Raw genomic sequence first — 27,326 nt, 5'->3', positions numbered from 1 at the left:
ATTCCAACTGGACCAGAGTTGTGACTGGAGCACATTGAAATAAAAGTAATAGTGAGAGACAGAGCTGGGCCAGTTAATAGTGTTGTACAGGACAATAAGCCGTGACCCGGTGCCCTTCACCCATTTGTTGTGTTTGCTACAAAGCCAAACCTTCCCTTCCCCGTTGGGTTCAAGTGTCAAAATCATGGAAAAATTTTTACCAATCTGGTTTTAACAGCAGCTTGTACTGGATTCAAGAGAAAATTTCCTGATTTAAAATACATTTTATCATATCTAAAATCTCTCTGTCTACAGGATGCTGTCAGAAAGAAATTAGAAAGAAATGTTTGAACAATTTTTCCCCTTATTTAGATACTAAATTCTAATGACAAACTGATTAATAAATTCTATTCACTCCCCTTGATGTTCCATAGGTTACTTATGTTTTCATCATTCATTTCTTTTTATGATAGAGAGGAAAGTGTTATTCAGTTTGAAAAATTGTCCATTTGCATTTACTTCTGAAATTTGCAATGTTTTCTATATTCCATTTTACTTTGTACTGTAATCTATTTCTTTGTATCCATCTTAAGTACTTACTTTTGTTGTGCAATTATTATGCTCCGTTGTTATTTGTGCATTTTCAAATGCCAATAAATATAATTGGAAAAGAAAGAAAATCATGGAAAATGCTTTTAGGCAGGGGCACAATGTGTAATTGGAGACTTGCAACATTCAGCATCCAATATTTACTTCAAAGCAAACTAGATCAGTCAGTGGCATAAATAAAGTAACTATTAGTTAAAACGTAACCTGTAATAAAGTTTATTAATAAAAGCGCTCTTTTCTACACACACACTGCTCAACCGACCTGTTGGCAGCGCTGGACCTTGGTCATAAAAAAAATCACAATATTAAAAAGCGCAAACGATGGCTGAGTGTTTCAACAGAGATATTCCTCATAGAAAGCTATTTAATGTTTTAAAATAATTCAAAGCACAAAGTCACCCGCTCCCTCCCTTCCATAGGTAACCCCCTTGCAGATCCTGCCTATCTACGTAGGGACCAAGTGGGAGCTAATTACACCACTGTCCAGCTCTGTCGCCCTACGCGTTTCACCGACTAACCCGGCTTCTTCAGGGACATAAGTGACGAGAGTGCTGTGTTTCCAAGTTTAAATAGGCAAATAGGTTTCGTAGGTAGCGTCACGTATGTCAGTGCCAGAACATTTTGCCCACACTTGCTTCTATGCCACATACTGCACGTGTCCTGCGAATGCTATGTTGGATACCATGGTGACCAACACACACATTCACTAAGATTTGTAGTTGCGCCAGGTGTAACTTCGCCGCACTTCGCCAGGCGTAGTTTCGCCAGCGCTCCGCAAATTCACTAAAATCCGAAGTTGCGCTCAGGGGTAGCGTACGGTTGCGGAGTTGCGCTAGCGTTGATTCGCTAAGCGAAGCGAAATTACGCTAGCGATGGTTAATTTGCAAATGGTGCCAAATTCAAATTTCAATGGAGGAATACGTAGAATCACTACAAATGCCTGGGAAACCTTCAAAACATCAAATAAAATGTTTATTTTGCCCTACACATGTGCCCACTGTATAGTTAAGTTGCCATGAGTTAGGAAATGTAGGGGGGAAGGAGGGGAGCCCCATAACATTTTTCGATCTTTTTCAGCCTATCACCCATAATATAGAAAAAACGCCAGCGTTTTTTGGGACTTAGAAAAAATTTTAACTTTTTTTTGAAGAAATCCCTATCTACTCTATTGCGCTTCGCCTGGTCTGAGGTGGCGAAGGAAGTCTAGCGTAAAAGGTAGCGTTCAGAACAATGCGCGCGTTAGTGAATTTGCGTAGTTACGTCCGTTGTGCAAATTCACCAGGCGTAAGAGTGCAAAGTTACACTAGCGAAGTTACGCCAGTGAATTTGCGAAGTAATGAAAATTCCCAACGCTAGCGTTAGGCGCTTCGGCGCATAGTGAATTTGCCCCATGAGTTTTCCCTACATAGATTCTGCCACAGCCACATCTCATAACAAATACTACACCAGTGGTTTTGCAGTTAATAAAATGTGCTACTTTGTATTGGGCATCCTACGCAGTTACCACATCTGTAACACCCCTTGGTTTTATCTGTCAACCATGTGGACTTCATGGGGATATTGTAATGGCTTTGTATTAGCTGTTCCCTTAGGTTTCTACTTCTCCTAAAGTAAGTAGAGGTCTATCCCCAATTATTTGCTGAAGGTCTCTGTCTTGTTCTAGTATGTGCCAGTTCTTAGTCAAGATTTGGGTTATTTCCTTGTGTTGCATAATGAAATCTCTAATTTCCATAGTCTTACAGGCTGCACACTCACTAATGGGTTAAGTCCCTCACCAATCCTGTAGCACAGGAAAAACAAATTGGTTGGATTAGTGGAAGAGTTTATATGCCGAGAACTTCCCACACCAGTCAGTTGAACTGAAGAAGCTGCTCGGATGAGTAGTGAAACGTCTTCATTGATTACTCAGCAAGTCCAGTTGATTTTAGATTGACCTATACTAGATATACCATGACCTGGATGAATGAAAATCTTCATAGTCATACCTGAGGGTGAGTTCCCCAGGGGAAGTGCTTCCTCAGGCTTGTTTGGGAGTTTTTTTCAGCGCTTCAGATGAGGTTTGGCAGGCTGAAATCAGAAGTGCGGCAGTTTCTTCATCATTGGTCTCAAGTGAGGTGCGCGATGCTAGAAGACCCAGTTCCCTTTTTCAAGGAGGCGTTTTCTTTGACCGGTAAATGGGTACATTATGGCATCTGAGTCAGTGCTACATGCCTCATGCCTCATTGGTGCAGTTCTGTGGCTGAGGCTGCTATACTGTGTGTCAAAGGCTTCTAAGATATATATCTTGTAGCAGCAGGGTTGTGGTGGCTATTAATGGACTAAAGGTTAACTTATTCCCTTTATCTTTTGGTAGATGTCAGAGGTCAAAAGGAAGAGAAAAAGCAAACACGGGAGTTGCTCTGTCTATGATCAGCTAATTCCTGAAGAATGGCCATCAAACATCTGCCAAGCTTGTACCAACCATAGCCAAGATAAAACAGGAGCGTTTATGTCTTGGTTTAAGGACATTATGAAAAAATCTTTTGAAGCTTTTCATAATTCAAAAGGGATGACTAGTCAACCCAGAACCTTGAGTGACTCGGGTCACTCAAGAAAGTGAACTGGGGGAAATAAGTTCTTCTGATCCTTCTTCTACTTCTTCAATAAAAAATAAAGTAATGTATCTATTTCCTGTGGAAAAAATGCCTAGGCTAATTAAAAAGTCAGAAAAGTAGTCTGCCTTAAAGCTTCTACTTCAAATTTGGGGGATAAGTCGGCTCTACCTTTCTTTTCAGAAAAGAAACAAGTCTGTTTTCCAATGCATGATTAATTAAAGCAAATTTTCCGCGATGAAGGGAAAAATCCAGGGGGAAAAAATGGAGAGGAATAAAAGATTCAAACAGATGTATCCTTTTGAGCCATGGCTGACTGAGAAGACTCCCCCTGAAAGTTGACACAGCAGTTGCCATGTTATCTAAACGCACAACAATTCCAGTAGAAGAGAGTGCTTTAAAAATCTTATGGATTAGAGGGCAGAATGTGCCCTTCTGGGATCTTATGTGGCTGGGGCCAATGTTTTTCATTTCCAGTTCAGAGCATTACCCTTCCGGATAACCTCAGCTCCAAGGGTATTTACCAAAGTGATTGTGGCTCTAGCAGCAGCAATGAGGGAGTAAGGTGTTTTCGTAGTACCGTACCTAGACAATTGGCTGTTAAAGGCAAGGAGTCTGGAGCAGATGGATCATCACTTGAAGAAAGCGTTGCGTATGATAGAATCTCATGGTTGGATAATTAACAAAAAATCGATGCTACGGCCATCTACCTCAGTAAAATTCTTCGGTCTACAGTAAGATACTTTGCAGATGAGAACATTTCTCAGAGAAGATAGCAACGCTAATGGCAACAACAAAAGAGTTTCTGAAGCATCCAAAAATACCAATTTGTCAGGCCATGAGGTTATTGGGTCTGATGACAGTTTCGACAGAAGCAGTTCCTTGGGCAGGGGAGCTCCACCAATGAGGTGAGCTGAGATCACCCGCCTCAGGCGGCATCGCCAGAGAGGATTCCAGGGGCGGCAAAAATCCGCTCCTGCAGAAATTCGGCTGTACTATTGTGAGAGAGAGAGAATTTGCGCTCTCCGCAATAGTGTTCCTGCCTCCCCTCCCGACAGGTAAGCCGGCGAGGGGGGCAGCATTGCGGGAGCCACCTCAGGCGGCCTTCAGGCCGCCTCAATCCTCGAATTTCAAAGAGCTCAAGGCAGTCCGCCTGGCTTTGAAGAGTTTCAAGAAGGTTCTGAGGAACCAGGAAGTGATGGACCAGTCGGACAACACAACTACAGTCTCTTACATAAATAAGCAAGAGGGAAGGAGAGCCCCTTTACTAATGAGGGAATGTCAGAAATTGATGTTCTGGGCAGAAGAGAATTTGACATTTATCAGAGCAATTTACGTACATAAAGGGGTCAGAGAATTGTCTGGCAGATAAGCTCAGCAGGAAGATCATAGATCAAAAATAGTGGGAGCTGAATCAACAAGTATTTTTGGAAATTGTCGATAGCACCTTTTTGGCCAAGGAGAGTTTGGTTCATGGATCTGATGATTCTATCCAAGGGAGTGTATTGGGCACTTCTGCAGATGAAAGATCTGTTATCTTTACCACCTTATAGCTAATCAAGGTCTTTCACAAGAAGTTGTACAAACGCTTTTACACTCGCAAGCAGTCCACCTCCAAAGTGTACAATAAAGTTTGGAGAATCTTCTGTTCATGGTGTTCCCAGAGAGATTTTCAGTCAAAGACTTGTTCTGTAGCAGGAATTTTGAAATTTGTGCAAGACTGTTTTGATAAAGGGTTGAAGCCAGCCTCTATGTCAGCTATTTCATCTAGAGATTTAGCCTCAGAGCCTTTGAATAAACGCTTTATAATGAGGTTGAGACTGTCAGTGAAAACTCCTGTAGCGAAAAAACTTTTGGCACGGAAGACGGCGTTTCTAGTATTACATCAGCTAGAAGGGTAGGAGAATTGCAGCAAATCCACCTTATTTCAGCTTGGGTGAAGAATACAATTTCATTAGCATATAAATCCTTGGACAAAGATCCTCCTGATCAAATTAGAGCGCATTCTACGCAAGCAGTTTCAACCTCCTGGGCAGAAAAACCGGCATTGAGCTTGGAAGAAATTGGTAAGGCAGCTACATGGAGCAGTATTTATACCTTTACAAAATTCTACTGCCTTGACTTAGCAGCCTTAAATGATGCCGCCTTTGGCAGACGGATTCTGGAGGCAGTACTTCAAAATCCTTAATCCTGCCCTGTTTATTCTAGCTTGCTAGATCCCATTAATGAGTGTGCTGCCTGTAGGACTAAGGAAAAGAAAAAATGTATACTTCAGAAATTTTCTTTTTCTTTAGTCAGCAAGGCAGCACACATTTTCCCTCCCCAAAATAAAAGTGTTGGCATGCTCTGGTGTACTTACTTGTTTCATTATTAGCTTGTAAATAGAACACTGGGGAAGGAGGGACAGGGGAGGTAATTATACGCTTAGTAATTGTTATTCATGATTTGTTTTTCCTGTGCTACAGGATTGGTGAGGGACTTTACTCATTAGTGAGTCTTCCGGACTAAAGAAAAAGAAAATTTTGGGAAGTATACATTTTTTTCTTCAATCTCATTTGGATAGTCTTGCTCTGCTTAATCTGAACTTTTTGTTTCTTAGTGATTAAAAGGGAATTTCTGTCCATAGCCAGTGCTCTTTTATGGGCGATTTTTAGTGAATTGTGACTGTATCCCCTCAGTCTGAATCTCTCATATAGTTTCTTGGCTTCCTCTTTAAAGTCCTCCAAAGTACTATATAACCTTCTTAAGTACTGTCCTGTCGGTATCCCTCGAATAGTATTCTGGGGATGTTGACTGTTCTCGTGTAATAAACTGTTGGTCGCCGTTTTCTTTCTATATACAGTAGTATGCAGATTGTTATTTTGGCCACGATAGATCCGTATATCGAGAAAGTTGATAGTGTCTTTATGGATCTTGGCAGTCACCTTCAGATTAATAATATTGGTGTTTAGTTTATTGACAAATTCAAAGAAACATTTCTGTGTGCCAGACCATAATATTACTACATCATCGATGTAGCGTAACATCATATATATCATCATATATTTCATCCCTTTCAGGCAAGTCTTCTCATTTTCATTTGTTCTCCATCAATCTTGTCATCATCTGTTGTTAATTGTGCCCCCCCACCCCAGGAATAAGGTCAGACAGACAGACACACACAGCAATACGTGCAGGCAAAGTAGTACAATTTTATTAAAGGGAATCATCTATTATCCAAAAGAAATTATAATTTGTAGCATCATCAACTGTATGTTATTCACTCATCATTGTATAGGTACAGTTACTGGTTTCTCTCCTGTGTGTAACTGGGAATGAGCAGTAAACTGGTAACGATACATAAAACATTTGCCACATTCAGTACAAGTGAATGGTTTCTCTCCTGTGTGAGTTCTCAGATGAACAGTAAGGTCGTAGCTTTGGGCAAAACCTTTCCCACATATAGTGCAAGTGAATGGTTTCTCTCCTGTGTGACCTCTGAAATGTCTGGTAAGCAGTGATATACAGGTGAAACATCTCCCACATTCAGTACAAGTGAATAATTTCTCTCCTGTGTGAATTCTGGAATGAACAGAAAGGTCGTGGCTATGGGTAAAACATTTGCCACATTCAGTACAAGTGAATGGTTTCTCTCCTGTGTGACTTCTGAGATGTCTGGTAAGCTGTGTCATACGGGTGAAACATTTCCCACATACAGTACAAGTGAATGGTTTCTCTCCTGTGTGAATTCTGAGATGTCTAGTAAGATGTGACATACAGGTGAAACATTTGCCACATTCAGAACAAGTGAATAATTTCTCTCCTGTGTGAATTCTGAGATGGCTGGTAAGCTGTGACATGCAGGTGAAACATTTCCCACATTCAGTACAAGTGAATGGTTTCTCTCCTGTGTGACTTCTGAGATGTCTGGTGAGCTGTGACATACGGGTGAAACATTTCCCACATTCAGTACAAGTGAATAATTTCTCTCCTGTGTGAATTCTGGAATGATTGATAAGGTCACGGCTATGGGTAAAACATTTTCCACATTCAGTACAAGTGATTGGCTTTTCTGCTTTCTGACATTGAGTTAAAGTTGAAGTCAATGGTTTCTTTGCTGTGTGAATTAGGAGATGTGTCTTAAGGCCTGTGCGACGGGTGAAACATTTGCCACATTCAGAGCAGGAAAATGGTTTCTTTTGTGTGTGACTTCTCTGATGGACAATAAGGTCTGAATGACACACAAAATATTTCTCACACACAGAACAGACAAATGGTTTTACTTTGTTGTGAGTTTCCTGATGCTGGAGAAGACCGGCTTCAGTAGTAAAATCTTTATGGCACTCAGAAGAGTTATTCATCTCCATGATAGGAGTAAGTGTATCTGTTCCCTTTATCTGTTCTGTAAGTGGATTAATGCTGCAATCTGATTGGTTTCCCTCTCCACATGCAACCACTTCCTCTTTAATATCATTGGCTGGTGGGGGCTGTTCCACTGGAGAAATGTCAGGGTTTGTGGCACTTCCGTTGGCACAAAAAACTGCTCCTTCAGCCCCAATCTTGCTTGGCTCATTATTAAAAAATAATATTCCTCCCAGATCAGCTGTAATATCTCTCTTATCTTCATATTCACAGTCTGGCAAAGACACAAGCATGAGAAATCATTATCACATTTTATACATATATGTAGGGATTTATTGTGTCAGGAGATGAAGGAATAGAAGAAGCAGAAGCAACAGAACTGTCACCCCAACAGGCTCTAATACAGTATGAAAAGTCAGATATAAAACTGTCATGTAGCACTTTGTCCAATCACAAAGGCATGAACAGCAATGGGGATGGCAGTGAAGGGAGACTGATCAAATGAGTGGGCTGATAGATCCCCAATGCCTACAACACTCAAGAGATCAGCTGGAATCTGAGTGGGTCTGTCTGGTCCATTTCTGTCCACTTAGGACATTTCTCCCAACCCGGATAAATATCTAATGATCTTTCCTTATGTACAAACTGCTCCTTAGTATCCTGTCCCCATATCACCAGTATTACTGTGTAACCATCATATGTAACTCACTGCTCCTGCTTTACTGTCAGCAGCTCATTTGTGTTTCTGTTGTTCCCACACATCCCTTGTACTGTTCCTCCTAATTAATTCCCTTACACACCAGCTTCTGATATTTTGTATCCTGTGCCCATTACTCACCCAGTGGGGGGAGCTGCTGAGACTCCTCCTTCTCCCCATCCTCATAAAGGTCCTTGTTTCCTTTTATATAGTCCCACTCGTCCAAGGAAAAATAGATGGAAACATGATGAGTCCTTATGGCAACCTGTCACACACAATGTTCCAGTCATCCCCCAGCCAGAGAAAGGGATTATCATCCACTGTTACTAAACAATAAGGGGCCGCTGTACCCACCTCTCCAGTCAGCAGCTGGATGATGTTGGACATGAGTTCCAGGATCTTCTTGTCATTCTTGTTATTTTCCTTCTGTATGACGGAGCCAGGGGCATGCAGGGCCCCCCCATCATCTGACTTCTTCCTAGGGATGTAGTGCTAAATATTGAAAGGAAGAGAGAATGGTGTTTGAGCTGCAGAGAGACCCCCTTTGTACAGACAGACAGTCTCTTGTCAGTGTGCCAGTCACAGTGCCCCTCACCTCTCCAGTCAGCAGATAGATCATCTCCAGTGTCAGATTCAGGATTTTCTCATTCCGCTCATTTTTATCCTTCTTCTTCCCCTTCATCCCTGAAGGATAGAGCTAAGGTTACACTCAAGAATGATGAACTGTAAAACCTGTACTTACCCACACTCTGAGCAGCAGCGACCCCCAGTCCCACAGTAGCAGCAGCAGGAGTGACCCCAGTGTGAGACACACAGCCCATAGTAGAGGAGAGTGAGGGGTAAAGCAGGGAACAGAGGTGGGTGCCACACAAGGTAGGAATAAGGGAGGCAGCACATATGGGCTCAGTATATTGGGGTGGGGGGTCAGTACCTACCTGTGTGGAAGTTCCCAGAGTTCCCTGCTCCGGCTACAAACCAATGGTCCCGGGTGTTTGGGAGGTGGGAGTGAGAGCGGCTCAGTAAGGGACGGGAGACAATTCCCTACATATCTCTGTACCGCACTAATATCTCTCAGCTCCCCTCCCAGCGACACGACTGATTCCTTTTGTCTGTGATTACAAACATTACCCTCAGCCCTTAACTCTAAGTACCAGCCCTCTGACTATTAAGCCAATCATATCCTCTGCATCAGTCAGCCCCTCCCCTCTCAGGAAGGACAAAGGCTACTCTGGCTCTATCAGGTTTGGTTGGCAGGACACAGTGTGGGCTATTCAATGTGTGAGCCCCGCCCCCTACTAGTGAGTGTTGATTTGCTGCCAGTTTGTCTGTAAGCCAGTGAATGTGTGTTGCCTTTTCCTGTCAGACACACAGCAGCTGACAAGTCCCACACACAGTATAATGTATATAACAAGCTGGATCATACGGCCATAGATCTGTTTATTTACTCACTGGGGCAGGGAACTGATATAAAGCATATTCCAACTGGGCCAGAGTTGTGACTGGAGCACATTGAAATAAAAGTAATAGTGAGAGACAGAGCTGGGCCAGTTAATAGTGTTGTACAGGACAATAAGCCGTGACCCGGTGCCCTTCACCCATTTGTTGTGTTTGCTACAAAGCCAAACCTTCCCTTCCCCGTTGGGTTCAAGTGTCAAAATCATGGAAAATGCTTTTAGGCAGCGGCACAATGTGTAATGTTACCACAGGAGTGGCCAAAGGTGCCCCGTGTATATATATATATCTATACAGTAGATAGAGAGATCCATACTGGGCCAGACCAGTTTTTTTGGTTTAGGAAGTCCTGATACCTGTAACCTGGATACCTGAGTGGGAGGAGTTCCTTACTGGCCACTTCCTGTAAAGTTTGATCCAGTAAATAGAAACGATTCCCAATGGGCCAAACTGTAAATCAAATTATTATAAATGGGCCACGTCTGTGTCAGAATGTGCCACTTAACCCTTTGCCTGCCCAGCATGTAAGTCGTATGTTCTGGCAGCAGAAGCCGCTGATGCAGAGAGCAAGAATGACAGCCCCGTGGGCAGCTGCATAGTGTATGGTTTGCTCAGGTAAATACCGTATATACTCGAGTATAAGCCGTCCCGAGTATAAGCCGAGGTACCTAATTTGACCTCCAAAAACTGGGAAAGCTTATTGACTCAAGTATAAGCCGAGGGTGAGAAATGCAGCAGCTTCTGGTAAGTTTCAATCAAAAAATTGAGGGTTTCTGCTCCCATTGGAGGTGCCGGCGTCTCGTTTTGGGATGCCGGCGACCATTCTTGGATGCCGCCGAATATTCTTGGAGACTATTCTTGGACGCTGGCGACTATTCTTGGATGCCAGCGACTATTCTTAGGCGCGGCGACTATTCTTGGGCGCGGCGACTATTCTTAGGCACCGGCGACTGTTTTTGCGCTTGACCCGAGTATAAGCCGAGGTAGAGTTTTTCAGCATATTTTGGGGGCTGAAAAACTCGGCTTATACTCGAGTATATACGGTATACTGTTACTGAAATGTCTGGCCTTCATATCAGAAGTATTCAGGTTTGTGGAGCAGGGCTTTGGAAATTAGGTTGTGTACTGCTGGGAAGTGAACTGGATCCACAGAAAGCAACAGAGAGAAATGGACCTGCAGGAGGGATTGTGGCCTCATGCTTTTATACCATCATGCATAATGACAATATCCTCATATTTTACAACAGGGGGTACATTATTATTACCTATATATTTCATCCTTCTCGACAAGTCTTGTCATTTTCATTAGTTCCCCATGAATCTTGTCATCATCTGTTGGTAATTTTGTCCTCACCCCAGGAATAAGGTCAGACAGACACACACAGCAATACGTGCAGGCAAAGGTATTACAATTTTATTAAATGTAATCAACTTTTATACAAATGAAATTATAATTTGGTAGCATCATCAACTGTATGTTATTCACTCATCATTGTATAGGTACAGTTACTGGTTTCTCTCCTGTGTGTGACTGGGAATGTGCAGTGAGCTGGTAACGATACATAAAACATTTGCCACATTCAGAACAAGTGAATGGTTTCTCTCCTGTGTGAATTCTGAGATGTCTGGTAAGCTGTGATATACAGGTGCAAGATTTCCCACATTCAGGGCAAATGTATGGTTTCTCTCCTGTGTGTAACTGGGAATGTGCAGTAAGCTGGTAACGATACGTAAAACATTTGCTACACTCAGAACAAGTGAATGGTTTCTCTCCTGTGTGAATTCTGCGATGTCTGGTAAGCTGTGATATACAGGTGAACGTTTTCCCACATTCAGGGCAAATGTATGGTTTCTCTCCTGTGTGAATTCTCAGATGAACAGTAAGGTCGTGGCTATGGGTAAAACCTTTCCCACATTCAGTACAAGTGAATGGTTTCTCTCCTGTGTGTATTCTGAGATGTCTGGTAAGCTCTGATATACAGGTGAAAGATTTCCCACATTCAGGACAAGTGAATGATTTATTTCCTGTGTGAATTCTGGAATGAAAGGTAAGGTCTTGGCTATGGGTAAAACATTTCCCACATTCAGGGCAAGCAAATGGTTTCTCTTCTGTGTGAATTCTGAGATGTCTAATAAGGTCTTTGTGATGAGTAAAACTTTTTCCACATTCAGAACAGGAAAATGGTTTCTCTCCTGTATGAAAATGTTTATGGGAATTTAGGCTTGCACGATCCCTGAAACATATGCCACATTCAGTACAAGTGAATGGTTTCTCTCCTGTGTGAATTCTGAGATGTCTGGTAAGCAATGACATACGGGTGAAACGTTTCCCACATTCAGGGCAAATGTATGGTTTCTCTCCTGTGTGAACCCTCAGATGAATAGTAAGGTCTTGGTTATGGGAAAAACATTTCCCACATACATTACAAGTGAATGGTTTCTCTCCTGTATGAATTCTAAAATGTCTATTAAGCTGTGATATACAGGTGAAATGTTTCCCACATTCAAGGCAAATGTATGGTTTCTCTCCTGTGTGACTTCTCAGATGAACAGTAAGGTCATTGCTATGGGTAAAATCTTTCCCACATACAGTACAAGTGAGTAGTTTGTCTCCTGTGTGAATTCTGAGATGTCTGTTAAGCTGTGACATACGGGTGAAACATTTCCCACATTCAGGGCAAATGAATGGTTTCTCTCCTGTGTGAATTCTCAGATGAATAGTAAGGTTATGGCTATGGGTAAAACCTTTCCCACATACAGTACAAGTGAATGGTTTCTCTCCCGTGTGACTTCTGAGATGGCTGGAAAGCTGTGACTTACAGGTAAAACCTTTCCCACATTCAGTACAAGTGAATGGTTTCTCTCCTGTGTGAATCCTGGAATGAATGGTAAGGTCTCGGCTATAGGTAAAACATTTGCCACATTCAGTACAAGTGAATGGCTTTTCTCCTTTCTGAAGGCAGTGGTGTCTAGCGATATCAGAGTGATGTGCAAAACATTTCTGACATTGAGTTAAAGTTGAAGTCAATGGTTTCTTTGCTGTGTGAATTCTGAGATGTGTCTTAAGGCCTGTGCGACGGGTGAAACATTTGCCACATTCAGAGCAGGAAAATGGTTTCTTTTGTGTGTGACTTCTCTGATGTACAATAAGGTCTGAATGACACACAAAATGTTTCTCACACACAGAACAGACAAATGGATTTACTTTGTTGTGAGTTTCCTGATGCTGGAGAAGACCGGCTTCAGTAGTAAAATCTTTATGGCACTCAGAAGAGTTATTCATCTCCATGATAGGAGTAAGTGTATCTGTTCCCTTTATCTGTTCTGTAAGTGGATTAATGCTGCAATCTGATTGGTTTCCCTCTTCACATGCAACCACTTCCTCTTTAATCCCATTGGCTGGTGGGGGTTGTTCCACTGGATAAATGTCAGGGTTTGTGGGACTTCCATTGGCACAAAATTCTGCTCCTTCAGCCCCAATCTTGTTTGGCTCATTATTATAAAATAATGTTCCTCCCAGATCAGCTGTAATATCTCTCTTATCTTCATATTCACAGTCTGGCAAAGACACAAGCATGAGAAATCATTATCACATTTTATACATATATGTAGGGATGTATTGTGTCACGAGATGCAGGAATAGAAGAAACAGAAGCAACAGAACTGTCACTCCAACACAGGGTCAGACTGGCTTGCCGGGGGCCCCAGGAAAATACCCGGTGGGCCCCTAGCCCCTGCTTTAGTTAACTTGTGGTGGCTTACGTTAAAGGAATTGTTCAGTATAAAAATAAAACTTCCTGCTTTTTCAGCTCTCTTGGCTCTATGAATTCTGGGGGTTATTATACATGGATTTGCCCCTGTGCCATCCTACTGTGAATTCTGGGGGTATTCATACATGTAGACAAATACAAGAGTCCTCTGCACTCATCAACCCATTATCAAGGAATACTGTCATGGGAAAACATGTTTTCTCCAAAACACATCAGTTAATAGTGCTGCTCCAGCAAAATTCTGCACTGAAATCCATTTCTCAAAAGAGCAAACTGATTTTTTTTATATTCAATTTTGAAATCTGACACGGGACTAGAAATATTGTCAGTTTCCCAGGTGCCCCAGTCATGTGACTTGTGCCTGCACTTGAGAATGGAACTACTTTCTGGCAAGCTGTTATTTCTCCTACTTAATGTAACTGAATCAGTCTCCGTGGGACTTGGCTTTTACTATTGAGTGTTGTTCTTACCAGGGACCTGTTGTGTTAGGAAGCGGCTATCTCGTTACCTACACATTGTTCTGTTGTTTGGCTGCTGGGGGGGGGAAGGGAGGGGGTGATATCACTCCAACTTGCAGTACAGCAGTAAAGAGTGATTGAACTGGGGCAGCTGGGAAATTGACAATATGTCTAGCCCCATGTCAGATTTCAAAATTGAATATAACAAAACCTGTTTGCTCTTTTGAAAAATTAATTTTTAGTGCAGAATTCTGCTGGAGCAGCACTATTAAGTGATGCATTTTTTTTTTAAAAAAAAAACAAAACATGTTTTCCCATGACAGTATCACTTTAAGACAGAGACATTTTGTGCATACAGCTACTGAAAAATGCCTTACCCTTTAAACAAAACAGGGATTGCTTGTCCATATACTGCAATATATTTAAGCTGAACAACTACGTCACACTCATCAATTTTCATCTGATTCATTAAGAATTCTATTGCTTCATTGTACATTTTACAAAGGGACTAAGTTTTACCTGCAACTTACTTGCTGCTTTCACAGTAAAACTCCCAAACTTGTCTGCCCTTTTATTAGACACCAGTGGGTAAAAATTAAGCGTAGGACTGGCCAGATATGGGATGACTTTGACGTAGTTGTTCAGCTTAAATATATTGCAATATATGGACAAACAATCCCTGTTTTGTTTAAAGGGTAAGGCATTTTTCAGTAGCAGTATGCACAAAATGTCTCTGTCTTAAATATATTGATAATGGGTTGAGTGCAGAGGAATCTTGTATTTGACTATATGTATTTTGTGGTCACAGCCTCATTGCACCCCCGCCTAATGGTTTTAAAAATTAGTGGTGAGCACAACTTTTCCTTGTTTGTATTTATACATGTAATTGCTCCTGTGTCCATCCTTCAGTTTTTATAGTTTTTAATTGGGGGAGGTGGGCCCCAGGTACTCCAGTCTGACACTGCTCCAACAGGCTCTAATACAGTATGAAAAGTCAGATATAAAACTGTAATGTAGCACTTTGTCCAATCACAAAGGCATGAACAGCAATGGGGCTGGCAGAGAAGGGAGACTGATCAAATGAGTGGGCTGATAGATCCCCAATGCCTACAACACTCAAGAGATCAGCTGGAATCTGAATGGGTCTGTCTGGTCCATTTTTGTCCACTTGGGACATTTCTCCCAACCCGGATAAACATCTAATGATCTTTCCTTTTCCTGTTCCTTTCACATGGCAGTGGGTAAATAATGGGTTAATCCCCCTGCCGTGCGCATGTGACAGGATATTAAAAATATAAAAGGCTTACTTCCGCCCCCGGCCGCCATCTTATTTCTTCCTGTCGTGCTCCCCCCGAAGTGCCAGTGGGTCCCTCTCGCCCACTGAAGTTCTGTGGGTCAAGGCTGCGCCTGTGTGTGCCCCAGAATAAGCTACAAGCTTGGGCCATTTGTGCCGATCGGCGCGGTCAGTCGCAGAGCCGAATTCGGCACCGTGCGCAATAAGACGCCGCGCCAGTACTTCCAAAATGGCGCTGCGTTTTTGCGCAGGCGCGAACTCGCGTGAACCCGGAAGTAATACGGGTCGGCGCGAAAACGCGCAATGGAAGTGGGACGCCAGTGTTTAAAAGGAGCGTCCATTTTATGCCTCCCCTGTGCTGCTGCAGGTAATGCTAATGCCTTAATGCTGTCAGAGGGTACTGATGTAAGTATTTATTCCCCTGACTTCAGGTTGGAACCCTTAAGTATGTATGCTAATATACGACCGTATTTTCTAGACTGGTGAACAAAACTGCACTAATAGAGCAAGGATGAGCTCCAGAAGGTCTCTTTCGGGTTCCAGGGGGTGAGTTTTTTTCTTCAAATGAGAGGGGGAAAAAAACATGTCTGCTCAGTTCCAGAAGGTGGCCTACAGATGTCAGTAAATTATAATTTTATAATATTGTAATTTATTTCTTTGCAGAAGATCCCCGAGCAGGGAGGAAAGCAGAAGAAAATCGGCCAGGCGAGAATGCATCTCATGCTCAGACATAGCACTACCAGAGAAAAGGCTATGTGGAAAATGCTTAAAAGAGGCTGCTGGAACTGATCCAAAAATGCCAGACATGATGGAGTGGATGAAAACGACACTTGACAAATCGTTAAGTTCTATGGTGTGTCAAGTAACGGACAAAGTCTTAAAGAATTTGGAGAACAGAGACAGGCCATCAAATAGTCAGGAGCTGAGTGGCCCAAGTAGTCACGCTCACTCAAGTAGACAGAGCGAATCAACTCAGGATTTGAGAAATCCTTCATTGGACGACAAATCATCAGAAGGGGAACTATCAGAAGATTCAGAAAGGGAGGAAGATTATGCATTTAAACTTAATTTAATTGAACCCCTTATAAAAGCAGTAAGGAAAACACTGAATTTAGAAGAACAAAGTGAAATCAAGCAAGATAGGATGTTTAAATCGGTAACAAAGAAAAATCACCTTTTTCCAGTTCACAATGTAATTCAGGATACCATAAATAATATATGGAGTGTCCCAGACAACAAGCAAGTTGTGTCCAAGAAAATAAAAAAAATGTTCCCATATTCATTAGAATCAGCAAAACCATGGGAGAACCCACCCAAAGTAGATGCGACAATTACTAGGGTGGCCAGGAGGACTACCTTACCAGTGGACGAGGGGGTGTCCTTAAAGGATACCATGGAGAGAAGACAAGATGGAGCCCTCAAGAGAGTCTATGTGGCAGGAGGGGCATCTTGCAAAGCTGCCATTGCTACTACCACAGTGGCAAGAGCCAATAATTTCTGGCTTGAAGATCTGGAAGAGGCCATAAAATCAGGTACCACAAGGGAGAAACTAGTTGAAGCTTTACGAGATATTAAGCTGGCAAACAATTTTCTAGCCGAAGCCTCAATGGAATCGGTTAAGCTTGCAGCAAGATCCATGAGTGTATCAGTGGTGGCAAGAAGAAGCCTATGGTTAAAGCATTGGAACGCGGATTCTCAGTCAAAGCACAATCTTTGTAATTTACCTTTCAAGGGAAATCTTCTATTTGGTGCTGAGTTGGATAACATCATTTCAAAGGCATCTGCGGGGAAATCATCTTTCTTACCGCAAGATAGAAGAGAGAGGAAAAATACACCCAGATCAAGTTCCAATGCTTTCAGAGAAGCAAGGCAGTATAAACCAGGAAATAAACAATATTTCAGACAATGGAAGGGTAGAAATCAGTCCTTTCCAGCAAAAAGAGGAAACTTCAAATCAGAAAAGAAGGCATGAAGGTGCGAGGGACATTTCGCACATTGGAGGAAGACTGAAGTACTTCAGTGCGGAGTGGGCCCGAGAAATTTCAGACAATTGGGTGCTGGACATAATAAAAAGAGGATACAGATTACATCTCCAGAGAAAACCAAAAAATCAGTTTGTTTCATCAGACAAGATAAGAAGCAAAAAAGATACCAGAGTTCTGAGATCAGTAATAAAAGATCTTCTCAGGAACAAGGTAATAACAAAAGTACCTCATCATCAGAGATTCAAGGGAATTTATTCACATTTTTTCCTCAGGACCAAACAAAGCGGCCAATCCAGGGTAATTCTAAACTTGAGAAGTCTAAACAAACAATTGACGGTGCCCTCCTTCAAAATGGAAACAATACGCTCCATAGCACAACTCCTAGACCAGGGAGATTGGATGGCAAAACTAGATTTAAAAGACGCGTATCTGCACATACCCTTAAGGAAGTGTCATTGGGAATATTTCAGATTCAAAATCTTAAACGAGCACTTCCAATACAAAACTCTTCCGTTTGGCCTGGCTACAGCACCCAGGATCTTCACAAAGATCTTAGCCCCTGTAATTGCAAGTTTAAGAACAAAGGGCATACAGGTTTTCGCTTACCTGGACGACATCTTAGTCAAAGCCACAACAAGAAGCACTTTATTGAGCCATATGAGGATTCTCATCTCGTACCTAAACCAACTGGGTTGGGTGGTGAACAAAGAGAAAAGTGTGCTTCAACCTTCCCAGCATTTGGAATTTCTGGGAGTGGAGATAGACTCAGTAAAGTTCGACCTCAGCCTTCCTTCAAGAAGAAGGAAGGATATTCAGCATTCGGTCAAAAAATTCTTAGAAAAACCAGTCCAAACAGCTCAAGTTTGTCAAAGATTGATGGGGAAACTCATTTCCACCAAGGACTGCGTAAAGTGGGCACAATTTCACACAAGAGATTTCCAGAACCATTTTCTTCAAAATTGGGATCACAATTATCGAAGACCTTACCAGCTAATAAAGACGGACCGAAAGACAGTACAGTCCTTGAGATGGTGGGAAAAAGCGGACAACGTGCAACAACCAGTCTCTCTGTTTCAACACTGTTGGACAACATTGACGACAGATGCGAGCAAATGGGGCTGGGGAGCCCATACAACGGAGTCTACGACTCAGGGGAGTTGGGAAATCTCAGAGATTTCAAAATCATCAAACTGGAAAGAACTCAAAGCGGTGTACTTAGGCCTTCTAGCCCTGCAACACCATCTCCTTTACAAACCAATCCTGATAAGATCAGACAACTCTACGGTGGTACAATACCTGAACAAACAAGGAGGAACCAGATCATCAAGTTTATTAACCTTGACCACTCTTATTTTCACTTGGGCAGAGAAGAATCTGATGGATTTGAGGGCAGAACACATTCCAGGTGTTCAAAACATACTAGCCGACAAACTGAGCAGATCGTCAACACACCCAGGAGAATGGGAATTGCATCAAGCAATATTCAAGACGATAGAGGCCAAATGGGGTCCCTTCTCTGTGGACCTAATGGCATCGAGAAAGAATGCGAAGTTAGCGAATTATGTGTCTTGGAACAAAGACACCAATGCGATCAAAACAGATGCTTTTTCATTCCAGTGGAAATTCAGGAGAGCTTATGTGTTTCCTCCCATACCGTTGATACCACGCATTCTGCAGAAAATACAGAAAGACCATGTGGAAGTGGTGTTGATAGCTCCATGGTGGCCGAGAAGGCAATGGTTCTCGAAGATTTTGCTCCTAGCCAGGGACAATCCATTAAGACTCCCTTGCCAATTAGACCTGCTGTTGCAGGGGAACATGATTCATCCTCACCCAATGAAATGGGCATTAACGGCCTGGCTGTTGAAAGGCTGAACTTGTCAGCATCAGGTTTATCAGAAGGTTCGATTAATACTCTACTAGCAGCTAGGAAACCAAGTACTATACAAAGATACTTTGTGGTCTGGAAAAAATTCACAGAATGGGCCAAAGAAAATGGAATAAATGCTAATAACATATCTGAAATTAATCTGGTCGAATTTCTTCAAAGAGGAGTGGAGTTAAAACTCAGCATTTCCACTTTAAGGAGCCATGTTACGGCAATTTCCCATTTTTCTAAGACTTCATGGGCACAGAAACCTTTGATCAAAAGGTTCTTTCTAGGACTCAGAAAAATCAAACCGATAAACAAAATACAGATTCCTCCATGGGACTTAGGTCTGGTCCTTGAGGCGCTTACTAATGATCCATTTGAACCAATAAACAAGATTCCATTAAAAAACTTGAACCTCAAGATGTGTTTTTTGTTGGCAATAACAACAGCCAGAAGAGTAGCTGAGATCCAAGCATTTTCAATAAAGAAAGGAAAGTTGACCTTCCTTCAAGATAAAGTAATCTTGAAAACTGCAGACAGCTTCATACCGAAGGTAGTCTCCAAATTTCACACTAGCCAAGACATAGTTTTGCCTTCCTTCTTTAAGAATCCGAAATCCGGTGAGGAAGCAAAATGGCATACTCTGGATGTGGTCAGATGTCTGAGCGTCTACCTCGAAAGAATGAATAACATCAGGCTTTCCGATTCCCTCTTGGTCATCCCAGAAGGAAAGAAAGCAGGAGCTCAACCTACCAAATCTACCATAGCGAATTGGATAAAGACATGCATTAGAATGGCCTACAAGGAGAAATCCAGTACAGTACCCTCTAATATAAGAGCGCATTCTACCAGAGGTTTGGCAACCTCATGGGCTTTTCAATCCAGGGTTTCGTCAGAAGAAATCTGCAAAGCAGCTGTATGGTCTTCTTTCCATACCTTTATTAATCACTACAAGTTTGATGTGTTTTCGAACAAAGATTCAAGTTTTGGAACTGCAGTTCTTCAATCTGTACTACCTAAATAACTCAATTAAAAAATCCCTCCCTCGCAATTGTTGTAAGATGCTTTTGTACATCCCATTATTTACCCACTGCCATGTGAAAGGAACAGGAAAAGTGAAAATCATATCATACTTACCGAGATTTTCCTTTCCTGGACTTGGACTGGAACATGGCAGTGGGTAAGGCTTCCCACCCTCGATGGGGGAGACTCCAGAAATTTAAGATGGCGGCCGGGGGCGGAAGTAAGCCTTTTATATTTTTAATATACTGTCACATGCGCACGGCAGGGGGATTAACCCATTATTTACCCACTGCCATGTTCCAGTCCAGGAAAGGAAAATCTCGGTAAGTATGATATGATTTTCACTTATGTACAAACTGCTCCTTAGTATCCTGTCCCCATATCACCAGTATTACTGTGTAATCATCATATGTAACTCACTGCTCCTGCTTTACTGTCAGCAGCTCATTTGTGTTTCTGTTGTTCCCACACATCCCTTGTACTGTTCCTCCTAATTAATTCCCTTACACACCAGCTTCTGATATTTTGTATCCTGTGCCCATTACTCACCCAGTGGGTGGAGCTGCTGAGGCTCCTCCTTCTCCCCATCCTCATAAATGTCCTTGTTTCCTTTTATATAGTCCCACTCGTCCAAGGAAAAATAGATGGAAACATGATGAGTCCTTATGGCAACCTGTCACATACAATGTTCCAGTCATCCCCCAGCCAGAGAAAGGGATTATCATCCACTGTTACTAAACAATAAGGGGCCGCTGTACCCACCTCTCCAGTCAGCAGCTGGATGATGTTGGACATGAGTTCCAGGATCTTCTTGTCATTCTTGTTATTTTCCTTCTGTATGACGGAGCCAGGGGCATGCAGGGCCCCCCCATCATCTGACTTCTTCCTAGGGATGTAGTGCTAAATATTGAAAGGAAGAGAGAATGGTGTTTGAGCTGCAGAGAGACCCCCTTTGTACAGACAGACAGTCTCTTGTCAGTGTGCCAGTCACAGTGCCCCTCACCTCTCCAGTCAGCAGATAGATCATCTCCAGTGTCAGATTCACCATTCTCTCCTTCTTCCCCCGCTCCTCCTCATTTTTATCCTTCTTCTTCCCCTTCATCCCTGTGTCACTCGCTTCCTCCCACATTCCCATTGGCTCCTTGTGGGAGGGACTGACCTGGAAGTGACCCTGGAATTAAGCAATTACACATTTCTATACAGGATTATTCCCAGCAATATCCCCCAATAGAATTACAGGGGCCCAGATCCATAGAATCCCATTAAATCTCCTATGGCCTTAGTCACTAGCTAACTAGGTCACCCCAGTCCCACAGCAGCAGCAGCAGCAGCAGCGACCCCCAGTCCCACAGCAGCAGCAGCGACCCCCAGTCCCACAGCAGTAGCAGCGACCCCCAGTCCCACAGCAGCAGAACCGACCCCCAGTCCCACAGTAGCAGCAGCAGGAGTGACCCCAGTGTGAGACACACAGCCCATAGTAGAGGAGTGTGAGTGGTAAATGACAGAGGTGGGTGCCACACAAGGTAGGAATAAGGGAGGCAGCACATATGGGCTCAGTATATTGGGGTGGGGGGTCAGTACCTACCTGTGTGGAAGTTCCCAGAGTTCCCTGCTCCGGCTACAAACCAATGGTCCCGGGTGTTTGGGAGGTGGGAGAGAGAGCGGCTCAGTAAGGGACGGGAGACAATTCCCTACATATCTCTGTACCGCACTAATATCTCTCAGCTCCCCTCCCAGCGACACAACTGATTCCTTTTGTCTGTGATTACAAACATTACCCTCAGCCCTTAACTCTAAGTCCCTGCCCTCTGACTATTAAGCCAATCATATCCTCTGCATCAGTCTGCCCCTCCCCTCTCAGGAAGGACAAAGGCTACTCTGGCTCTATCAGGTTTGGTTGGCAGGACACAGTGTGGGCTATTCAATGTGTGAGCCCCGCCCCCTACTAGTGAGTGTTGATTTGCTGCCAGTTTGTCTGTAAGCCAGTGAATGTGTGTTGCCTTTTCCTGTCAGACACACAGCAGCTGACAAGTCCCACACACAGTATAATGTATATTACAAGCTGGATCATACGGCCATAGATCTGTTTATTTACTCACTGGGGCAGGGAACTGATATAAAACATATTCCAACTGGACCAGAGTTGTGACTGGAGCACATTGAAATAAAAGTAATAGTGAGAGACAGAGCTGGGCCAGTTAATAGTGTTGTACAAGACAATAAGCCGTGACCCGGTGCCCTTCACCCATTTGTTGTGTTTGCTACAAAGCCAAACCTTCCCTTCCCCGTTGGGTTCAAGTGTCAAAATCATGGAAAATGCTTTTAGGCAGCGGCACAATGTGTAATGTTACCACAGGAGTGGCCAAAGGTGCCCCCGTGTATATATATATATCTATACAGTAGATAGAGAGATCCATACTGGGCCAGACCAGTTTTTTTGGTTTAGGAAGTCCTGATACCTGTAACCTGGATACCTGAGTGGGAGGAGTTCCTTACTGGCCACTTCCTGTAAAGTTTGATCCAGTAAATAGAAACAGGTTAACTCCTGGCCAATTCCCAATGGGCCAAACTGTAAATCAAATGATTATAAATGGGCCACGTCTGTGTCAGAATGTGCCACTTAACCCTTTGCCTGCCCAGCATGTAAGTCGTATGTTCTGGCAGCAGAAGCCGCTGATGCAGAGAGCAAGAATGACAGCCCCGTGGGCAGCTGCATAGAGTATGGTTTGCTCAGGTAAATATACTGTTACTGAAATGTCTGGCCTTCGTATCAGAAGTATTCAGGTTTGTGGAGCAGGGCTTTGGAAATGAGGTTGTGTACTGCTGGGAAGTGAACTGGATCCACAGAAAGCAACAGAGTAATGGACCTGCAGGAGGGAATCAGTGTCGGAGTAGGGTGTCTGGGGCTCACCACCCTTATCCAGGCCCCGATTTGTGGAAAGGCCACCAAGACCCGGGCCTAGGGCTGCAGGACTTTAGGGGGTGACATGCTGTCCAACCACACCTACATTGGTTCAGAAACACTGGAGATCTCCTGTGTGCCAATCCCCATTACCCTAGTCCCAATGATGAAAATGTGCAGGAATAAAGGGGAGGGACAGGGGCGACGTACAGCAGTGGGCCTAGATGCGCCTGCTATGTAAATCCGGACCTGCCCTTATCCTCATTGCAAAATCCCCCCTCACAGATTCCCACCCCCAACATGCACATGAGCTCTCTTACTAAAAACTCGCAGCCTTTCAGATACAATGGGGAGAGGTGTCCTGTATAAAATCATGAGAAAGCCATTTAGCACCAGGACGTAGCTGATTCATTAAAGAAGATTTTATAAAAGTAAATCCATGACCTGAATAAAACACTTGGATTTTGGCCTCATGCTGCATATGCATAATGAAGATATCCTTATACTTTACAACAGGGGGTACATTATTACCTATATATTTCATCCCTTTCAAACAAGTCTTGTCATTTTCATTTGTTTCAAATCAAACTTGTCATCATCTGTTGTTAATTTTGTCCCCCCCCCTTCACCCCAGGAATAAGGTCAGACAGACACACACAGCAATATGTGAAGGCAAAGTAGTACAGTTTTATTAAATGTAATAATCTATTATCCAAAAGAAATGATAATTTGGTAGCATCAACTGTATGTTATTCACTCATCATTGTATAGGTACAGTTACTGGTTTCTCTCCTGTGTGTAACTGGGAATGAGCAGTGAGCTGGTAACGATACATAAAACCTTTCCCACATACAGAACAATTGAATGGTTTCTCTCCTGTGTGAATTCTGCGATGTCTGGTAAGCAGTGACACAGAGGTGAAACATTTTCCACATTCAGGGCAAATGTATGGTTTCTCTCCTGTGTGAACTCTCAGATGAATGGTAAGGTCGTGGCTATGGGTAAAACCTTTCCCACATTCAGTGCAAGTGAATGGTTTCTCTCCTGTGTGTATTCTCAAATGTCTGGTAAGCTGTGATATGCAGGTGAAAGATTTCCCACATTCAGGGCAAGTGAATGGTTTCTCTCCTGTGTGAATTCTGAGATGTCTTATAAAGTCTTTGCGATGAGGAAAACTTTTTCCACATTCAGAACAGGAAAATGTTTTCTCTCCTGTATGAATATTTTTGTGGGAATTTAGGCAGGCACGATCCCTGAAACATTTGCCACATACAGTACAAGTGAATGTTTTCTCTCCTGTGTGAATTCTGAGATGTCTGGTAAGCTGTGACCTATGGGTGAAACGTTTCCCACATTCAGGGCAAATATATGGTTTCTCTCCTGTGTGAACTCTCTGATGAACAGTAAGGTCGTGGTTATGGGAAAAACATTTCCCACATACATTACAAGTGAATGGCTTCTCTCCTGTATGAATTCTGAAATGTCTAGTAAGCAGTGATATACAGGTGAAACGTTTCCCACATTCAGGGCAAATGTATGGTTTCTCTCCTGTGTGACTTCTCAGATGAACAGTAAGGTCGTGGCTGTTGGTAAAACCTTTCCCACATACAGTACAAGTGAGTAGTTTGTCTCCTGTGTGAATTCTGAGATGTCTGGTAAGCAATGACATACGGGTAAAACCTTTCCCACATTCAGGGCACATGTATGGTTTCTCTCCTGTGTGAATTCTCAGATGAATAGTAAGGTCATGGTTATGGGAAAAACCTTTCCCACATACAGTACAAGTGAATGGTTTCTCTCCTGTGTGACTTCTGAGATGTCTGGTAAGCTGTGACATACAGGTGAAACATTTCCCACATACAGTACAAGTGAATGGTTTCCCTCCTGTGTGACTTCTGAGATGGCTGGTAAGCTGTGACATACGGGTGAAACCTTTTCCACATTCAGTACAAGTGAATGGTTTCTCTCCTGTGTGAATCCTGGAATGAATGGTAAGGTCTCGGCTATAGGTAAAACATTTGCCACATTCAGTACAAGTGAATGGCTTTTCTCCTTTCTGAAGGCAGTGGTGTCTAGCGATATCAGAGTGATGTGCAAAACATTTCTGACACTGAGTTAAAGTGGAAGTCAATGGTTTCTTTGCTGTGTGAATTCTGAGATGTGTCTTAAGGCCTGTGCGACAGGTGAAACATTTGCCACATTCAGAGCAGGAAAATGGTTTCTTTTGTGTGTGACTTCTCTGATGTACAATAAAGTCTGAATGACACACAAAATGTTTCTCACACACAGAACAGACAAATGGATTTACTTTGTTGTGAGTTTCCTGATGCTGGAGAAGACCGGCTTCAGTAGTAAAATCTTTATGGCACTCAGAAGAGTTATTCATCTCCATGATAGGAGTAAGTGTATCTGTTCCCTTTATCTGTTCTATAAGTGGATTAATGCTGCAATCTGATTGGTTTCCCTCATCACATGCAACCACTTCCTCTTTAATCCCATTGGCTGGTGGGGGCTGTTCCACTGGACAAATTTCAGGGTTTGTGGGATTTCTGTTGGCACAAAAAACTGCTCCTTCAGCCCCAATCTTGCTTGTCTCATTATTATAACATAATGTTCGTCCCAGATCAGCTGTAATATCTCTCGTATCTTCATATTCACAGTCTGGCAAAGACACAAGCATGAGAAATCATTACATTTTATACATGAAGATCTATAGTAAATTGAGTACCCCGTTCTCCAACCATGAGCCCCACTCCCAATACTGTGCTTTGGATGAGACCTTAAATCTTAGAGAGTAAGCCCTCGCAAACAGTGTGGTGGCAGGGTGTAGTGTAACTGTAACTTGATAGAGGGTGTAATAATTGGGGTCAGTGGTTCTTATAATTTAACCATGAACATATTTATTGAACAATACAATCCTCAATGGAGTGTACATAAGAGTAAGCAGGATCATACATTAACAGTGGATATACTCACAGCACCTTTGGTCAGTGTTAATCCCCACAGGGAAGAGAACAAACACAGCAGCAATAAAGGTACAACCAGCTTTCAGCCTCTTCCCTAAATGGAACCCAGGGGAATCAGTACATCCCTAGTCTGTACACTTAGTCCCTACTTCTGGGCAATTAGTATCCTGGATCTTAATCCCTCTGACTCTGCTCGTAGGAGCCTTGAGCTGTTCAACTAGATAACCTGTCTGTCTCTCCTAGAGTAACCTCTTAAAGTGAGTAACGTAATCCTTACTAGGCCTGGCTCATTTAAATTCCTCAAGAGCTCTGTCTGCCTGCTCCCGCTAGAGCTAGTACAAAATGGACCCTGAGCGCATGGCTACAAAAGGTTTTATACTTTAGCACAGTCCAATCTACTGGTCACTATTGAGAATCTCGGGGGGAAACCACAACGCAGAGCAATGACAAGTCCCCATTAAGGTGTCTATAACACTAAGGATCTGCCTGCCTGCTTAACTAGGGGTGGCTTTTACACATCCCTACATACATATGTGTAGGGATTCATTGTGTCAGGAAATGCAGGAATAGAAGAAGCAGAAGCAACAGAACTGTCACCCCAACAGGCTCTTAATACAGTAGGAAAAGTCAGATATAAAACTGTCATGTAGCACTTTGTCCAATCACAAAGGCATGAACAGCAATGGGGATGGCAGAGAAGGGAGACTGGCCAACTGAGTGGGCTGATAGATCCCCAATGCCTACAACACTCAAGAGATCAGCTGGAATCTGAGTGGGTCTGTCTGGTCCATTTTTGTCCACTTGGGACATTTCTCCCAACCTGAATAAACATCTAATGATCTTTCCTTATGTACAAACTGCTCCTTAGTATCCTGTCCCCATATCACCAGTATTACTGTGTAATCATCATATGTAACTCACTGCTCCTGCTTTACTGTCAGCAGCTCATTTGTGTTTCTGTTGTTCCCACACATCCCTTGTACTGTTCCTCCTAATTAATTCCCTTACACACCAGCTTCTGATATTTTGTATCCTGTGCCCATTACTCACCCAGTGGGCGGAGCTGCTGAGGCTCCTCCTTCTCCCCATCCTCATAAAGGTCCTTGTTTCCTTTTATATAGTCCCACTCGTCCAAGGAAAAATAGATGGAAACATGATGAGTCCTTATGGCAACCTGTCACACACAATGTTCCAGTCATCCCCCAGCCAGAGAAAGGGATTATCATCCACTGCTACTAAACAATAAGGGGCCGCTGTACCCACCTCTCCAGTCAGCAGCTGGATGATGTTGGACATGAGTTCCAGGATCTTCTTGTCATTCTTGTTATTTTCCTTCTGTATGACGGAGCCAGGGGCATGCAGGGCCCCCCCATCATCTGACTTCTT

The 27,326-nt window shown here is 43.0% G+C and overlaps 2 protein-coding genes across 2 annotated transcripts; both read right to left on the bottom strand.

Moving 5' to 3' along the window:
- Window positions 1–6,350: 6,350 nt before the first annotated feature.
- Window positions 6,351–8,622, bottom strand: LOC108703847 (gastrula zinc finger protein XlCGF28.1). Its single transcript, XM_041576602.1, has 2 exons — window positions 8,572–8,622; window positions 6,351–7,794 (listed from the first exon to the last, which is right to left on the bottom strand). Exon 2 carries the CDS (start codon window positions 7,523–7,525, stop codon window positions 6,446–6,448), a length of 1,080 nt encoding a protein of 359 aa, XP_041432536.1. The 5' UTR covers window positions 7,526–7,794; window positions 8,572–8,622; the 3' UTR covers window positions 6,351–6,445.
- A 2,442-nt stretch (window positions 8,623–11,064) lies between these two features.
- Window positions 11,065–27,256, bottom strand: LOC121398010 (oocyte zinc finger protein XlCOF7.1-like). Its single transcript, XM_041576343.1, has 6 exons — window positions 27,204–27,256; window positions 26,991–27,114; window positions 23,741–25,635; window positions 20,835–20,888; window positions 20,622–20,745; window positions 11,065–13,227 (listed from the first exon to the last, which is right to left on the bottom strand). The coding sequence occupies exons 1-6, from the start codon at window positions 27,234–27,236 to the stop codon at window positions 11,159–11,161; spliced, it is 4,299 nt and encodes a 1,432-aa protein (XP_041432277.1). The 5' UTR covers window positions 27,237–27,256; the 3' UTR covers window positions 11,065–11,158.
- Window positions 27,257–27,326: the final 70 nt, after the last annotated feature.

Source organism: Xenopus laevis, chromosome 9_10L (assembly GCF_017654675.1).
Source record: "Xenopus laevis strain J_2021 chromosome 9_10L, Xenopus_laevis_v10.1, whole genome shotgun sequence".
In the NCBI taxonomy this organism is placed as follows: Eukaryota; Metazoa; Chordata; class Amphibia; order Anura; family Pipidae; genus Xenopus; species Xenopus laevis.
Note: the sequence above shows the minus strand (reverse complement) of the source record. Positions and strands in the feature narration are given on the sequence as shown.

What these genes read in the sequence shown, in the direction of transcription:
- LOC108703847 (XM_041576602.1), bottom strand. Translation starts at nt 7,525, where the DNA reads ATGGAGATGAATAACTCTTCTGAGTGCCATAAAGATTTTACTACTGAA.
- LOC121398010 (XM_041576343.1), bottom strand. Translation starts at nt 27,236, where the DNA reads ATGTCCAACATCATCCAGCTGCTGACTGGAGAG. An exon ending in TCCAGCTGCTGACTGGAGAG is followed by an intron (nt 27,115 to 27,203) that starts GTGGGTACAGCG and finishes TGTGTGTGACAG; the next exon opens with GTTGCCATAAGGACTCATCA. An exon ending in TCAGCAGCTCCACCCACTGG is followed by an intron (nt 13,228 to 20,621) that starts GTGAGTAATGGG and finishes TGTCTTTGCCAG; the next exon opens with ACTGTGAATATGAAGATAAG.